The 16,363-nt window shown below is 39.2% G+C and overlaps 3 protein-coding genes across 9 annotated transcripts in view; 2 read left to right on the forward strand and 1 right to left on the reverse strand.

The window, feature by feature from the left end:
- Positions 1-7,554, forward strand: LOC100877088 (tetratricopeptide repeat protein 39B). The gene is made up of 11 exons (XM_003701541.3): positions 1-985; positions 1,958-2,003; positions 2,100-2,128; positions 2,227-2,407; positions 2,483-2,615; positions 2,987-3,119; positions 3,210-3,309; positions 3,381-3,446; positions 3,510-4,231; positions 4,297-4,530; positions 4,621-7,554. The coding sequence occupies exons 2-11, from the start codon at positions 1,980-1,982 to the stop codon at positions 4,721-4,723; spliced, it is 1,725 nt and encodes a 574-aa protein (XP_003701589.1). The 5' UTR covers positions 1-985; positions 1,958-1,979; the 3' UTR covers positions 4,724-7,554.
- Ipo9 (Importin 9) lies at positions 7,521-12,480 on the forward strand. 4 transcript variants are annotated; one of them, XM_012281062.2, is made up of 14 exons: positions 7,521-7,659; positions 7,982-8,072; positions 8,138-8,509; positions 8,573-8,806; positions 8,883-9,252; positions 9,326-9,570; positions 9,645-9,906; positions 9,977-10,296; positions 10,384-10,603; positions 10,756-11,027; positions 11,136-11,544; positions 11,777-11,925; positions 12,014-12,083; positions 12,161-12,480. In XM_012281062.2, exons 3-14 carry the CDS (start codon positions 8,177-8,179, stop codon positions 12,373-12,375), a joined length of 3,099 nt encoding a protein of 1,032 aa, XP_012136452.1. In that variant the 5' UTR covers positions 7,521-7,659; positions 7,982-8,072; positions 8,138-8,176; the 3' UTR covers positions 12,376-12,480. The 4 variants fall into 4 exon arrangements, 3 of the variants coding, with proteins under 3 accessions (XP_012136452.1, XP_012136456.1, XP_012136455.1); XM_012281065.2 differs by lacking the exon at positions 7,521-7,659 and adding an exon at positions 7,710-7,861; XM_012281066.2 differs by lacking the exon at positions 7,982-8,072 and having other exon boundaries at positions 7,522-7,659.
- The window catches only part of Slip1 (SLo interacting protein 1), a 22,372-nt gene continuing 17,723 nt past the window's right edge, over positions 11,715-16,363 (reverse strand). For 2 of the 4 annotated variants that reach the window (XM_012281069.2, XM_076538379.1), the window contains exons 2-7: positions 15,897-16,235; positions 15,635-15,805; positions 15,250-15,348; positions 15,130-15,165; positions 13,467-15,029; positions 11,715-13,372 (exon numbers count right to left, since the gene is read on the reverse strand). In XM_012281069.2, coding sequence (XP_012136459.1) covers positions 13,025-13,372; positions 13,467-15,029; positions 15,130-15,165; positions 15,250-15,348; positions 15,635-15,805; positions 15,897-16,235 — 2,556 coding nt within the window. In that variant the 3' untranslated portion in view covers positions 11,715-13,024. The remainder of the gene's footprint in view (positions 13,373-13,466; positions 15,030-15,129; positions 15,166-15,249; positions 15,349-15,634; positions 15,806-15,896; positions 16,236-16,363) is intronic. The other 2 variants (XM_076538377.1, XM_012281070.2) reach the window with 2 other exon arrangements.

Consider the following 16,363-nt stretch of genomic DNA (forward strand, 5'->3'; position numbering starts at 1 on the left):
ATATACATATTAGAGCTGTACAAATTCGAACATTCGAATATACTTATTCCATCTACACGTATTTGTCGAGCCTTCTAACTGGCTTTGTTTCTATCGATAGCTCGCAAACAGATAACTGGAACGAGTGTCGAGGTAGCTGACATTTAAAATTCAGCGTATCGATGTGATACACAAATATACAATATATTAAATACGTAATAATGTTCTGTTCGAAAAGAAAATCCAACTTTTATATTTTTAACTTCTTTATATCTAAACATTTTTTAGACAAGACATATTGGTGAGATATTTTCGACAAAAATAAAGCGAAACATAACATAATTGTAGCAATCATTTTTATTTCAAGGAAAAGTAAGTAATGCATTTAAATATACATATAAGTATGATCCAAATTATATCGTATGAAGAAAATCAAAGGCGAACCAGCGACGTTTTATAAATATAAGTGAATTAAGAAGAATAAACACATGGATGGTATACACATAAATATTGTTTTGAGATGAATCTATTTTGCTTAACCGTATTTTTCATGTTATATAAACATTATGTATCTATTTATATATACATATATTAAGTGTTATTATCTATGCGAAGGCAAAGTCACGTGTATTAGGCATATGACATACATATACCTACCACAAACTTATGCAAACCAATATATACTTATTTACAATGATACACCAGATAATATTATGGTATATACATACATATTTACAAATAATGTAGCAAGTGCGATCCAACGTAATCAGTATGATCAGTAGCCGTCAGTCGGCGCGTATGTTCCGCGCACCGTCGTGTTTGTTAACGGTGCGTTTCAAGATATCTGGCAAATTTTAAATAAAAATGTAAAAAACTGTCCATAACTTGTTGCATTTTAATATACCACGTTAAAATCAGATTAAAAATGTATGCGGATAGGTGTTAGTTTGTCTATTCTTTGTTGTTGATACGGTATTGTTACCATTTGATGTTTAACAAATTAATGGTAAGTTACGTATATACATATTCGCATATTTGAATAGATTTCAACTGTTATTTTATTTGTTTGCAATTACCGATTGACTAATTTAGTAAATCCACGAGTCATCCTAATACGAATTATTAGGAATTTACGAGAGATTTATACGGGTCTGCCGTGCCATCGCGTTAACTCAATTATACTTTCTTTGTAACACTCTACTTTAGATTGCTTCCGGATTCTCTATACTATTCGAATATTATTTTATCTTCTTTAAATAAACATAAAATTGAATTTCGTTCTTTGTTTATTCATTTCACTACATTGTGTAATGTTTTCAATTCAAATTAATTTCATTTCATACCTTTATGCCTAATATTATACAATCTTTTATTTCTGTCACATTATTAGTTTTAAATTCTGTTTACGTTTACATATGTTTTAAAAACACAACTAGTTTTGCGGAAGTTAAAATGTAAAAGTTTATAGAAGTAAAAGTAAAATTGTAAAATGATAGAAACTTTTATAGTTCATGATAAATATTAGATATTATCTTCATTAAAAATTCTTATCATTATGATATCTTTTTACCCAATTTATAATTCCTTATCATTAAAGAAGGTACCTTGCTCTATCATATCATTTTTGTTAATATCAATAATAATTTATGAACACGTTTAATATAATTTAAATTGTTAATATCAGTTTTGTACTAATTACTATAAGGACAAAGGAATTGAAAGAATATGTTGTTCTTCTTTTTTTGTTGTATTTTCTATTAAGTATGGAAATTGTAGTTTTATCATGAAACTAGAAAAGCAATGACCTAAAATTAAACGAGCACAGTTGAGAAATCTGTTTGAGAGAATAACTTTCACCTTTAATAATTAGCGTTTTTAGTGCAAAAGAGAATCAGTTTAGAAAATATAACGAATATAACTTATGTTAACGTACCAAATGTCACTGTATCATATAACATATGCTATCTTACTTTTCAAGGTATTTTCAATATCAATTAAAAATGTCGGACATCGAAGAAGACGAAGTATGTATATTTATTTAATGTTAAATATAAAAGTATTTATCATTTATATTTATTATTGTTGTTCCGATTAAACTATAATTTTAATCATTATTTTAGTTTCAAGATGCTCAAGAGTCTATCCCACAGTAAGTAATTTAAACACGTATACATATATCATGTGTATAATATTTATATATATATATATATATGTATGCATATAAAAGCAATTATATCTTATTTTCAGACCAACTACCATGGATTTAGATACGGCAATAATGGAAGCAAAAAAAGCTATACATTATTTTTTTAATAACGATTTTGAAGAAGCACGGAAAATTATGGAGCCCTGGGCAAGCAGTAGCGTATATCATTCTTTAGGAACAAGCGTATTCGCCTTTCTTGAAGCCATTTTTACATACGAACAAGTATTAAATCACAATATATCGTGATATCTGGATAAATATATTTTTCAATAACACATTATAATATGCATTGCTTAGAAACAGATTGAAAAGGCAGTTGCGGCTGTAAAACAGTGCATGAGTGTATGCATGAAACAACGCAAACATGCAACACTAACAGAAAATATAGGCAAAATGGTCAAGAAGACTAATTATGATACTTATACGATTGGTAATTATAATTATAAAATATATATATATATATATATATATAGAAAGTGCAGCACGTTTTGTCAAGTTGTTTACTTTGCTTTTTGTCTGCGTTGTGCAATGAAATTACTCGATATTTTGTTTCTTTCCAAAGAGCATGTAATATCTTAACATTTAAACAATTTCTTTTACTGCTCGAGGTTACAACATCGGACGCTTGAAATAGTTTACATAACTTCAAATTTGCTTTTACTTCGTAATTTCAAGCATTTTCAAATATTTGAATGATTTATGTACTCATATTATACGTATTATTCTCTATATGTACTGTACTAACGGAGTTAGTAAGTAGACGCGAAGCATGCAGGGAATGATAGAGGATTAATATTGCAGAGGAAGTGCATGCGGAACTATGTTATGCCGAATCACTCCTTTTAAAATCGATGCTCACGTTTGTGGAGGACGAGACTTTGGTCAGCTTTGTCAAGGCTGGATTGAAAATTCGTACCTGCTTTCTGTCGTATAAGTAAACAAATCAGATATCATTATCTGTTCATTTCAGTTTTATATATAATAACTCGAAACAGTGCTTTATACATATGTTATTTTCTTTTAGAGAATGTTTAACAATACTGAATAGTCGAAAGTGGGAAAACGATGTTCACAAAATACATTTCGAGAGTGGTGTTCGTACGGGAATTGGTGCATTTAATTTGGTACATTTAACTGTCTTTGTTATACAAAATTGTTCATGTAATATCGTTTAACAGTTTTAATGATGTTGTAGATGATCTCTTTATTACCAGCAAAAATTATTAAACTTCTGGAATTTATTGGATTTTCGGGCGATAAAGTAAGTGAAAATGATACTCTTTGATTCAACTCTACAGTGACTTAATAATATTTTCGTCCATAGGAATATGGCTTATCAGAATTAGAAGCGGGATACAAGGAAAGAAGGGGATTACGACATGTGCTATGCGCAATGATTCTTTTAGCTTACAATTTAATAGCATCTTTCGTCTTAAGCCATACAGACGGTGATTTAGACTTGTGCGAAAAAGTTTTAGAAGAAGAATTAAATTTGTATCCAAACGGTTTGTGGTTTTTATTTTTCAAAGGAAGGCTTGAATTAACCAGAGGGAATTTCGAGAATTCTTTAGAATGGTATACAAAATCTTGGAAAAGTCAAGACCAGTGGCCTCAGTTTCATCATATTTGTTTTTGGGAATTAATGTGGGCACACTGTGGGTTACAGCAATGGAAACAAGCTGCAACATTCGCTAGTACATTGGCCAAGGAATCGAATTGGTCGCGTACTATTTACTTATATCAAAAAGCTGCAATTCTTATCATGCAGAAACCGCCAACACAAAGCGAAGAAAGACAGACGATAGATAGTTTAATGATGAAGGTACCAACGTACAAGCAACGAATCGCTGGAAAATCATTGCCCATGGAAAAATTCGTTATAAAAAAGGCTGAACGTTATTTTGCCCAAAAAAAAAATCTAGTCCTTCCTGTATTTGAACTTATGTATATGTGGAATTTGTTCCGAATGATTGGAAAACGCCAAGATTTAATGCTAAATATATTTAAAGTAATAGAAGATGCAGAGAAGGAGTTGAAAAAAGTTACGTAAGTGTTTTGTTCTCCTTCGATTTCCTTAGACGTGTTCATAAGTTATTTTAAATATGTTACAGAAAAACCGAATATCATGCCGACAACGAAGCACTTATATTGCTTTTAAAAGGTGCCTGTTTACGACAAATGAAGCACCCTTTGTTGGCCGAAGATTGTTTGAGACGCGTTTTCGAGTTGGATAAATCGATTAGGGAAGATACTTATTTACTTCCTTATGCTACGGTAGAATTAGCTTTGGTAGCCCAAGATCAAGGAAACATGCAACTTGCTATTAGTTTCCTAGAGGATGCTAAGTATGTAATTACTTTTTCTTCCATTGAATATGTTTCTATGCGGAATGTCTATTAATTAGAAATTAATATGTTATTTATTTTTGTTTACAGAAAGAACTTTACCGGGTATATGTTAGAGTCTAGATTACATTTCAAAATTCATTCCGATTTGATGAGACTAACAGGAAAGAAAGCAGAAGATATTTTAGTATAATGATACTTGGAAATCGTAATTTCCGTAAGAAAGACTCGTTACTGCCAATAGTGTCACTATTGCGGCTTCAAGCACAGTTTTATTTAACGATTTGTTTTCACACGACAAACCGATGGATACTTTTTTAATTTCAAAACATCTTTGCCGACTTTTACGGGAGAATCAGTATCTTATTTTATTACCGTTTGTTATCTTTAATTAATTTTGTTGCTTAGTGTATTTTTTACAACTAGTTCAGAAGGATTAGACAAAGGTTAAGGGGTTAAATTATTTGTTTATATTAAATTATTTGTTTATTTTAAATTATTTTTGTTATAGAATATATTGAGGTATCTTTAAGGGCAGATAAAATACCAATTTAATTGGTACTAGTAAAATTATCAGTGTCATCCGCGTGTATAGATACATATATGCACTCGTTGACACAGGTTATAGGAGTGATGTTTAATAAACTATAAATTAAATAATACCTATAAGTAAGAGGTAAAATCGAAATAATAAAGCGGTTTATTGTTAATTGAATTTGTCGCACTCGAAGCTGACTGGTAATTTTGCTTTGCGCATTTTTTTTTATTTGACGCTTTACAGGTTGACGAATGAGTACATTCCTATTAAAAGAAAGAAAAACAAAAAATTCACTTTTTATAAATTTTTTTTATTTTTTTATACTATTTTTCAAGATTACACGTTGTCGTTCTTATATTACTTGTGTTGTTGTTATGTCAAATCTTCAGTATTTTCTTTAAGTATTTGTACATGCTTATACATATATGTACTAATTGGATTAATAATGGCGTGTAGAATTCTATTTCTATCTTACACAGGGTGGACCAGTAATTATTAGTATTTAAATTATTTTCGAGGCTATAAACGATACAGAAAGCAAGTGTTATAAATAAAATTGAAAAACAAAAAAATAGAAGTCATTGTATACAAGTTGTAATGGTTTACTTTTATCGCTTAAAAGCCAGAAAGTTTTCTTGATTTCTTTCTCGATTACTATTGTTAATTATTATTAACAATGGGTAATATCAAATTGTTTGAAATTATTAAAAATAATGTTATCTCTGCTAGACATTACATTGTATCATACTAGTGTTGTAATATTATAATTATATAACTAGTCAAATGTAATAATAGTATTTTGTACTATACATAAATTACTATCGTTAAAATATCATATTCTATATTATTAATTGCATATAGAATTTAATGTTGCGCACTTTCTTCACCCGCTTCTTGTGCATTGATTTTGATCAAGCTTGGCACAAATATAGAACTCGACGAGTTTCAGTACTTGTCGAAACTGGAATTTTTAAATTTGGCCCAGAATTGAAGAGATTTGAAATCGAAGTTAGCCCAAATTAATTTTTCTATTGTGTTCTTTACAATTTAATTGCCTTCTACTAACAAATATTTGCAAATTTCAAATTCTCTGTACAAATGTCGCGGACAATAGGAAAAATAATAACATTACTTTAGTTGGTTATATATGTATATATATATATAATATATTTGGCAAAATATGGTGCTTACGTTTTTACGTATAAATATTTTACACGTACAACGATTATAGAATAGTTGGTTTTGTACATAGTTGGTAAGTGTAGTTCATAAGCAAATGCCTAGAAAAATTCGATACAAAAAGATATAGTCCGAGTTACAGTCACAGGTCTTTTGTACCGCATTTCTATCTTCAGTTCGATTGTGGTACCATAGACTAATTTAGTCCTTGATGGCACACTAAAATACATATTATGAGTTACTAAACAAAATCGCAGTTTAAAAGGAACAGGTCCTAAAACTGATAATATCTACGCATGAGCACATACTTCGACTAATTTACAACAAACATTAATCTAAATTGATAAGTAATTGAATTTTTGCAAGTAGTAAAAATAGTCGAAAATGTGATTACAAAAATTATGTAAGAACGTAACTTAAACGTTCTTTATAATTGATTTTTATATTGAAACTAACAATTATAGTGGAGGTACTACGGCGGAGTATTGTGTAGTACAAAAAGTACAAAAAAAATGGCAATATTTTATTGTGAAATGAATAATTAAAAAATTTGTAAGCATATCGAGAACCGCATAAGTGCATGTATTTCGACAATTCTGTATTCGCGCGCTCAATTCGGAAGTGTGGCGAACAGCAGGGTCGTCGGTCAAGAAGAGTTCTGTTTGCATTTATGAACAAATGATTAATGTTTAAAGCAATCATCGTTTGATCGTTTTCAATTTTACTTAAAAAAACAAAATCGTTTACTATTCATTTTGTAATTAAACCTTCATTCAAGAACATGTATTAAAATAAAATTCCGAATCAATTTTTTGTTTGTAAAGTTTTGCGATTATTCGCTAGATGGCACTAGTGGTACTGTTCCCAAAAAGAGCGCGTGAAAATATAAATCGTGAAATATTTATCCGATATTCTTTAAACTTTTTACATTAATCGCTTCACAATGATCTATTGTCTTGTATGTGCTTCTTATACATTAGGTTGTCGCGGTTCTTACGTTGTAAGTGTAAATTGCACTGCAATATTCAATTGTAATAAACATTAATTTATATTCTTGCGTAATTTCTGTAAGCACTTTTCTAACATGTAAAGTAAATATAACAGCTTACTTTAAATTATAAGCGCGTAGTACTTTTAAAAGTGTTATTATTTATTGATTTTGGAAATGCCTGTTATTAAAATAAGCATGAAGACTATTACAGGCGGCAGGGACATATTCCTGTTAGCTGCCATTTTCCCGAGGGAAGCCTGATTTGCTCTTGATTGTATATACAATACAAATATATAATTTTATAAGTCAATAAGAACATTAATACTTATCAATGGCAAGTATAATTGATTGGTACATAGTTATTTTATATGTAATAGGACTGTACGAGTAATAGTAAAAGCGTTTAATCTTTACACGATGGGTAAGGAATACTCTAACCTATTTTATCGTTCCGTCAAGCCGGCTTTATAAAAGTATAATCAATTCTTTTCTATTCTGATTTATTTTAAATTCGATGCAACATAAAATTACAGTACATTAATTATTGCAAGTTATTGGTTTTATAAAAATTTTGCATGTTATGGTGGACTAAGTGATAAAATCAAAAAGATAAAAACGTGGAGGTAAAATTCTGTATTATCTGTACAAAGATATAATTATTTACAGTTGCTATAAGCAATGTTTTTCAGTGTTTTTGTTCTTAGGGTTGCTTTGTATTATCCAATTTATGAATTTAATTGCAGGTCAGATGTTATTTTTATAAGATTAAAACAGCGGATAACAATAGACTAGTTAGATCGGTGCAATGCTTGCTTGTCAGTGATACGTATTCCGGTAAATATATGTTGTAGAATCGAGGTTAAAAATATAAGTAGTAAAATTATTTGAATATTTACAAGGTAACGAATAAAGTAAGGAAAATAAACATATTCGACACAATGGCATTGGACATCCAAGGTTCTCTTAGAGAAGCTCTGTACGAGACATTGACCGGAATATTATCTCCTCATCGGGAAACTCGTCAAGCAGCGGAACAAAGGATACAAGCGTTGGAAGTTACAGAGGAGTTTGGTATACATTTAACAGAGTTTGTAGTAGATCCTAATGGACACCTACCTATCAGACAGTTAGCATCCGTATTGTTGAAACAATACGTGGAAACACATTGGTCTTCTATGGCTGAAAAATTTCGTCCTCCTGAAATAAGACACGCGACAAAGGAAAGAATTAAAGAATTACTGCCACTAGGTCTTCGGGAATCAATTAGTAAGGTAACTTTCATTCTGATCGCGCACGCATACAGATGGTCAATCGTCAAAATCGATTGGTTCCAGGTACGAGCAGCTGTAGCTTATGCGATATCGGCAATCGCGCATTGGGATTGGCCCGAAAATTGGCCAGGTCTATTCGATATACTCGTCAGTTGTTTGAGCGGAGAAAGCGAATACGCCGTACACGGAGCAATGCGAGTTTTGACCGAATTTACTTCCGATCTTACCGACAATCAATTACCTAATGTGGGACCAGTGATTCTTCAAGAAATGTATAGAATATTTCAGAGCGAAAATGTAAGATTGCGAATAGTCGTTAAAAGGGAAAACGTATTAGAATAGCGACGAAAGGCAACGTTTAATTTTATTCCAGCAATACTCCATTAGAACTCGAGGGCGCGCGGTTGAAATTTTTACGACGATCACGTCGTTAGTTGCCGCTACGGGAGTATATCAAAAAGGATTTACAGAACAATATCTACAACCAGTTATTCCGATGTTTTGCGAGAAATTTGTACAATGTTTGCGAGTTCCTGATGGTCCAACCAGCGACAGCGGGCTTAAAACCGACGTGATCAAAGCTATAAATTGCCTGGTCACCAAATTACCTAAATACGTGTCGAGTTTCTTACCTCAGATGTTACCGCCTGTTTGGGAAACTTTAACGCAAAGCGCGAAAATTTATCAAGAAGGATCGGTGAACGGAGATGGGGATACAAATAATAAAGAGGTCGATTCGGATGGTGAGTTGTTGTTTGTAGGCGAGCAAATGTTTTTTCAAAATGATTTCAAATAATCACTGTCTTATCTATTTAGGCGAGGTGATCAACTTCAGTAACTTGATCATCGCGATATTCGAGTTTGTTCATTCTATCGTGGATCGTAAACGTTTCTCGAACCTGTTGGATAATTTACTGCAAGAATTAATGTACTACCTAGTTATTTTCATGCAAATAACCGACGACCAAATCGAACAATGGACGACGAGTCCGAATCAGTTCGTCGAGGAGGACGACGTATTCGCTTACAACGTTCGCATTTCTGCGCAAGAGTTATTAACGGTACGTAAAGATCGTGGGGCGAAATCGATACGCGGTATATTTTCATCGGTCTTTCTTTATCCTTCGACGTACAGGCGCTCGTTAATTATTCCGAGGAAAAAGCAGTGAACGCGCTTTGCGAGGTAGTGACGCGTCACGTCGAAGCAACGAATAGATTACGAACAGCGAACGACGGAACCGAGAGCAACGAGACGTGGTGGAAACTACGAGAATCTTCGATTTTAGCCTTAAGTAAAATAAAGGATGCCGTCGTTGAGAAACAACAGGCTGGAATGCTTCGGTTCGACATCGTTCGATTTTTAGACACGATCGTTCTAGCTACTCTAAAGGACTCGGGTAAGAAAACCGATTCGAGTATATACGCGTTGATTGGTTGATTTTACGCGTGTACGACGTTAATTTGCAGAAGCATCGTCGCTACTTCTTGGTCGTTGTTTGTGCGTCGGTGGAAAATACGCGGAGATAATGCCACCAGAAATGAGTTCGCGTTTCCTGGAGGCAACAGTTAACGGACTGCAAGAAAATCAACCTGCTTGTATCCGTATCAGCGCGGTAAAGGCCATTTATTGGTTTTGCAAAGCATCGACGACGGAAAGTAACAACACGCTCGGCAATATTATACGATCTCATTTGCCGAACATATTTCAAGGGCTGTTTAATCTAGCCAATCAACCCTCCACCGAAATCTTGACGTTAGTCATGGAAACTTTGCAAGTGTTGGTTCTGGTAATATCGAGCGCAACGATTTTCACCGCATTCGGTAGGTGGTTATCTCGTCGTCTCTCTTCGGCATAACTTTCGTTACTTTCACAGTTGGACAAGGCGTTCACCGGTTCGGTGGAGAACAAAGTGTGTCCGCTGACGATCGCCGTGTTCCTGAAATTCTACAGCGATCCAGTGATATTGGATCTGTGTCAAGACATCTTCAAAAGTTTGACTCAGAATTCCGAGTGCATAGGACCGTTGCAGACTCGTCTGATACCTACGTTGACCAGTATGATGGCCGTAACACCGATGGATAAATCGAAGGACGGTAATGTTTGTTCCATCGTTGGGGAACGCGTAGTTATCGGGCGAACGGTGGGCGAGTATCGTTGAGCGCGTAGGAGAAAATAATTTCAACGTTGTTTCGTAACGTTTTTTTTTTCTTTTTTTTTTTTTTTTTTTTCTTTCTTTTGTTGACAGAGAAATGTCGGAACGTAGCTTTGGACGTTCTGCAGGTGCTGGTACAGTACTCACCGCGACCATTGAGCAGCGCGTTGGTCGAAACGGCGTTCCCTGCCGCGTGTCATTGTATTCTGAATTCAGACGACAACGAAACGCTGCAAAGCGGCGGTGAAGTGATACGCACTTACCTGTCGGTGGCCGCTCGACAGGTGATGGAGCATCGGGACAACGACGGGCAAACGGGTTTACAGTACATACTGCAAATAGTCGGGCAGCTGTTGAATCCGCAGGTAAGTTGACCGATCTCGCGGAAAAAAAAAAACGATCGTGTCTTGCGTTAGTTTTTCTCGAGCGAGAGTGCAGCGATCGTCGAGTGATATTCGATAACGCGTTCGCAGTCGAGCGAGTTTACGGCTACTTTCGTGGGACGGCTGGTGACGACGTTGATCAGGAAAGCGGGTAACACGCTGGGCGAGAATCTCGATCTGTTGTTAAAGGCTGTGTTGAGTAAAATGCAGCGGGTCGAAACGTTGACCGTGGTACAGAGTTTACTCATGATATACGCTCATCTGATAAACACCGAGTTTGACGCGGTCTTAAATTTTCTGTCAACCGTACCGGGCCCGACAGGACAAAGCGCTCTCGCTTTCGTGCTCTCCGAATGGGTCAGCAGGCAACACTTATTCTTCGGTAGATACGACCGAAAAGTGGCAACGGTCGCGCTTTGTAAGATATTAGAGTACGGCGTTACTCACGGCGATAGTCGACTCAACGAAATCACCGTCAAAGGAGACCAGATATTTTCAGGTTCGTATCTTTACACCGTACATTAGCCCACGCGCATATTAGGAACACCGGTAAAAGCGATAAGCGACGAACGGGGAACCGAAGTCGAGGAGAATAATATTTTCAGCGCGCATCATCTCGTTTCGATGTGTTCACCGGTAAGGAAAATAGTAGATCGAATAGCCGCAGAGTGTATCTATAAAATATTTATTCGGAAACAGCGAGTGTCGAACTAAAATTCGAGAATACACAGGAAACGAGGAAGGCGTGAGGACTAGGAGCAAAGCCGAATCACAGCCTTATCAGTGGACCACCGTGCCAGTTTTGGCCAAGATATTCAAGCTGATAATCAACGAATTGTCGAACGACATCGAAGCGGTCGCTGCGAATCAGGAGACGGACGTTAGTAAAAACATGTTTGGTATTCCGATTTACATTATAGATTAAAGTTAAACGAAACACCGTTCCGATCGTTTGTTCGATCACGCAGGAATCCGAGGACGACGAAGAAGGCGACGGTGATAACGTTTATTTGGATCCGGGCTACGAAACCATGCTACGTAAGCGCGAACTAATATACACGAGATCCCGTAGTCGGTAACAGAGCGTGTCGTAACCGTTTTACTTTGTCGAGCAGTGTTGGAAGAAGCCGCGAACGAAGCGGAGGAAGACGAAGACGATCCAGAGTTGTTGCAAGATTCCATATATCATTTGAATCTCAGTCAATACTTGCAAGATTTTTTGTTAAACTTTTCGACCCATCATTGCTTTCCGGCGTACGTCGAGCATCTGAATATTCCGGAACGAAAAGTTTTGACCAGTTTAAATATCAACGTGTCGTTTATGCAGTGAATACGTCGATGAATTACTAGATGGACGATATCGATGATAAGGACGAAAGAGAAAATAGGAAGAAACGTTTGAAAAGGTCGATAATAAAATACGCATTTCTTTGTACGGCCCGTGTGCTTGTATGCTTTACGACGGTCTTCCCAAAAGTCCGCGTCCGTCCACCACGATTTACCACCGTTGCCTCCCGGTCATCGAACGATCATCGAACGATCATCGTCAGGGAAAAATAGTTACACCGGATTACCGACGATCATTATTTTCGCGTAAAATCCATTGTTACATCTATCGTACATATCTACAGAAGCGTACTCGTTTTCTATTCTCCGTCCGCAATAAAGTTTCAGCTCGTGTAAAATAGTCTACTCTTATGCGCGTATACGTATCGTTATACGAAAGATCTATATATATTTACAACCGTTTTTAATATTATCGATAACTATTAAACTACCGTCGTTCATAGTCCGAGCAGTAAAAAGAATATAAAAAAAAAAAAAAAAAAAAAAAAAGAAAAAGAAAAAAAAAAGTGGTGTGCTCGCAAGGAGGAACAGGGGCGTGGATCGATCGATCGATCCATATATCTATATACGAAGTGGTAGGAAGCGACCAGGACGAGACAAAGGGAGAAAGGCGAAAGTTTGGGGAAAACGACTCAGACAGTCGTCACCGAGAGAAGACCCATCAGTTTCCCACCGGTTCCCGAACCTGCTGTTCCACCGACTCTGTTTCCATGGACCAACATCTCCTGAACGGTGGTAAAATCATCGAGAGCGTTTTTCTTGCGAGCCATCTTCTTGTGACTAAGCTCCAATATGTTGAACGGTTTCTTCGCGATTTTCTCGTCCCCGTGTTCGCAGATCAGCAACTGGTTGGTCTGCTGCGATTGAAGCTGTTGCTGTTGGTGATGATGTTGCAACATCAGTTCCTGCTGTCTCTGTTTACGCTCGCGAGCGCGTTCCAGTTGCCTTTTCCGTTCCTCCTTGGTCCAGTATCTGCCGATCTGAAACAGAGGAGAGGGAACGCGCGAGTGTCGGCGAGAATCCCGTGAACCGGTGTTCGGTTGCGAAGCAAGCGAGAAAATTCGAGGTGGCTACCTTCGCTTCCGACATGGTGTCGTCTTCCGTGCTATGACCAGCCCGTTCCTCGGATATCTTGATCGCTCTGTTTCTGAGAATGCGATTTCTGACCGGCCTCCTCGCGATGTATCTCGTCCCGTCCGCTCTCCTCTTCACTTTCCATTCCATCTGCACGTCGTTTCCTTTGCCCTCGGGCGGTACCCAGGGGCTCGAAGCGCACACTTGTTGACTTCCGATGAACTGATACCGCGTCAGATTCGGGGCTTGAAAGTTACCGTGAGACCTCGACTTTTTCGCGGTACCGCCGTTGTCCCGGAGAGCGACGACCGTCGAGTTTCTTCGATCGAGCGCTCGTTTGAACAGCTGCTGCTGCAAAAGCATCGTCTGTTGCAGATTCGCCATGTTCGTGTACATGGTGTCGGCGGGTAAGGTGGCGGTAGCGGTAACGGTGGTGGTGGCGACGACGAGAGTGGTGGCGGCGGCGGCGGCGGCGGTGGTAGTGGTGGTGGAGTTCGTCGTCGTCGGATCGACTATTCCCCTATCCCTGAAATGATGAGCGCCCGAGCCTCTTCTCGTCGACTGACTCTTGGTCTGTTTGTTCGCGGACGCGAGACAAGTGCAAGCCAGTCTTTGTTGCTGTTGTTGCGCCGTTGGCGTTTTAGGCGGGCAAAGGACCAACGTGCTTTTGTGATGGTCCCGTTCGCCTCGTTGCAGTTCCAACGTCAGCGGATTACTATTGCACGATTCACCGGTGTTGTACGCGCTCGAACTGTCCTTCTCCTCTCCGGAGCTGTTGCTCTTCGACGAACAGTACCATCTGCCGATCTGTGGAACGATCGTTGGAACGACGCTCGCGTTCGTCGTCGAAATCGTGGTTATCGGCAACGTTATCGGCAGCGAGGCGTTCGCGAACGCGGTGACGGTCGGGGTCGTGGTCAGGGTCGTGGTCGCGGTCGCGGTCACGGTCGCGGCAGTGGTCGGTGTCGCGAGCGCGACGCAATGATTCGACTGGGGCCAGTGACGATGCTCGTACGGAGACGAGTAGATCGGTTCACTGTCCGATTCCGGTATCGTCTCGTAGATGTGCTCCGTTTCGTTCCACGCGTGATTCGAATAAGCGTCGGCCAGTTTCACCGAGCCTGGACCGGCACAGTTCGAGTTTGACGACTGTTGACTCGATCGCAAGCATAGCCCCTCCATCCTTTTCGAACAGTCCTTGAGCGCTTCCGGTACGATTTGTTTGCGATCGTGATCCGTTTGACGGGCCGGCGACGTTGCGTTTCTTCCGGATTTTTGCGAGTTTAACGAGGAGCAGGTCGACGAGGAGGAGGTGGTGGCGGTAGTGGTGATAACGGTGGTGGCGGCGGTGGTGGTGGTCGCGATGGCGGCGGCGGTGGCGACGGTGACGATCGTGGTAGAGCCGGTGTGAGAGGGCACCGGTGGAGGAGGCTTGAACGAGGAACCGTCCTGTTCCGTTTCTTTGGTACGTTCTTCCGTTTGTTGCTGTTGTTGCCGGATCAACTGTTCGATCAAACTGTTCTGGTAGGAGGGTAGATGATCCGGCGAGAAAGACGGCGAGCCCTGAACAGAGAGCGATCGTCGAGGGTGAAGAGTTTAGAGGGAATCGCGAGGTTTATCGCGCGAGCAGTGGTACCGATCGAAGTTCGAAGGAGAGACTCACCCGACGATAAGCGCGTCTGTCCTCGTACTCGTCGTCCTACGAACAGACATCGAGAAACGCGTTATCTAACTGGCGAGAAAGGAGGAAAGTTCGGGCTGTTGGAGGAAATTTCTGTTTTACCTGATAGAGGCATCGACTGACGAGAATGGTTACAGCGTTCTTCGTCTCGGCGAACAGGTTCTCCGTCTGCTCTTTGTTCGCCACGTCCTTTCCGTTCACCTGAAACGAGAACGACGCGGCTTACCGACGGTCCATAGCAAATCCGTCGCGCGCCTAGTCGTCGCGTTCGTTTTTTCATCCGATTTCCCTCGAGTCGACCACTTTGTCCGCAATTACGATCCGCCTAACGAGATTAGAAGGGTAGCAGGTTGGAAGGATATCGCGAGGAATTGGTCGGACGCGTTGTTCGTTAATCGAATGAGCGTTCGTCGTTCCGTCTAGCGGCGAATCGTCGAGACGAGAGAAGAAAATCGCTTGTATCGTTCGAGATCGATAAGGTAATTACCCTCAATATTTGGTCGCCTTCCCTTAATCGACCGTCTCGCGCCGCCACGCTCTCCGGAACTATCTCGGAGATGTAGACCTCCGTGTCGGCGTCCTCGCTACCCGAGCCCGAGCTGTAACACACCGTGAGTCCCAGCTTCTCGGCGCTTCCCGTTTTCCGTAACGTCACTTCCTGCGTAACAGAAATCGTTTGCTCGTATACGTAATCGACGTAATCGACGCGATCGACTTAATCGAGCGCGAGATCTCGAAAATGGACGTACCTCGAAATCGATGTCGTGCGCGAGGAAATGCTCGAAGGCGTCGTTCGGTTGGTCGTTCGCGTCGAGAGACATCTCCTCTTCGGCTTCTTCGAGGAGACCGGCCCAATCGGTCTGCACCGCGGTCGATACCAAAGTCGGACAAACGTTCACCGGCTGTTGTTCCCTCTTGTTCGCTTCGATCGTCTTCTCCTCGTTTCTCTCCTGCTCCTTCCACGCGGTTCGTTGTCCGTGCACCACCGACTGCCGGCGAAGCACCTCGACGACGATCGGTTCCTGGGCCGATTGAAAGCAACGCACCGCATCCTCGTGACTAGAGTTCGACACGTCTTGTCCGTTCACCTGCGAACCGAAGCGCAAACGCGTCGCGTCGCGTCGCGTCAATTTGATTCGCGTCGAAAGAAACGGGGACAAGTACACGGCCGTTCGACGAGCGATCAAAAGAAAATCTCGACTCGGAGGTTGCTCCT

The sequence above is a fragment of the Megachile rotundata genome, chromosome 12 (genome assembly GCF_050947335.1).
Source record: "Megachile rotundata isolate GNS110a chromosome 12, iyMegRotu1, whole genome shotgun sequence".
NCBI lineage: Eukaryota > Metazoa > Arthropoda > Insecta > Hymenoptera > Megachilidae > Megachile > Megachile rotundata.

Coding starts and splice junctions, on each gene's coding strand:
- Ipo9 (XM_012281062.2), top strand. CDS start 8,177: ATGGCATTGGACATCCAAGGTTCTCTTAGAGAAGCTCTGTACGAGACA. Junction 9,907..9,976: donor AGCTACTCTAAAGGACTCGG/GTAAGAAAACCG, acceptor GTTAATTTGCAG/AAGCATCGTCGCTACTTCTT. Junction 10,604..10,755: donor GATGGATAAATCGAAGGACG/GTAATGTTTGTT, acceptor TTTTGTTGACAG/AGAAATGTCGGAACGTAGCT.
- LOC100877088 (XM_003701541.3), top strand. CDS start 1,980: ATGTCGGACATCGAAGAAGACGAA. Junction 4,232..4,296: donor AAGGAGTTGAAAAAAGTTAC/GTAAGTGTTTTG, acceptor AATATGTTACAG/AAAAACCGAATATCATGCCG. Junction 4,531..4,620: donor AGTTTCCTAGAGGATGCTAA/GTATGTAATTAC, acceptor TTTTGTTTACAG/AAAGAACTTTACCGGGTATA.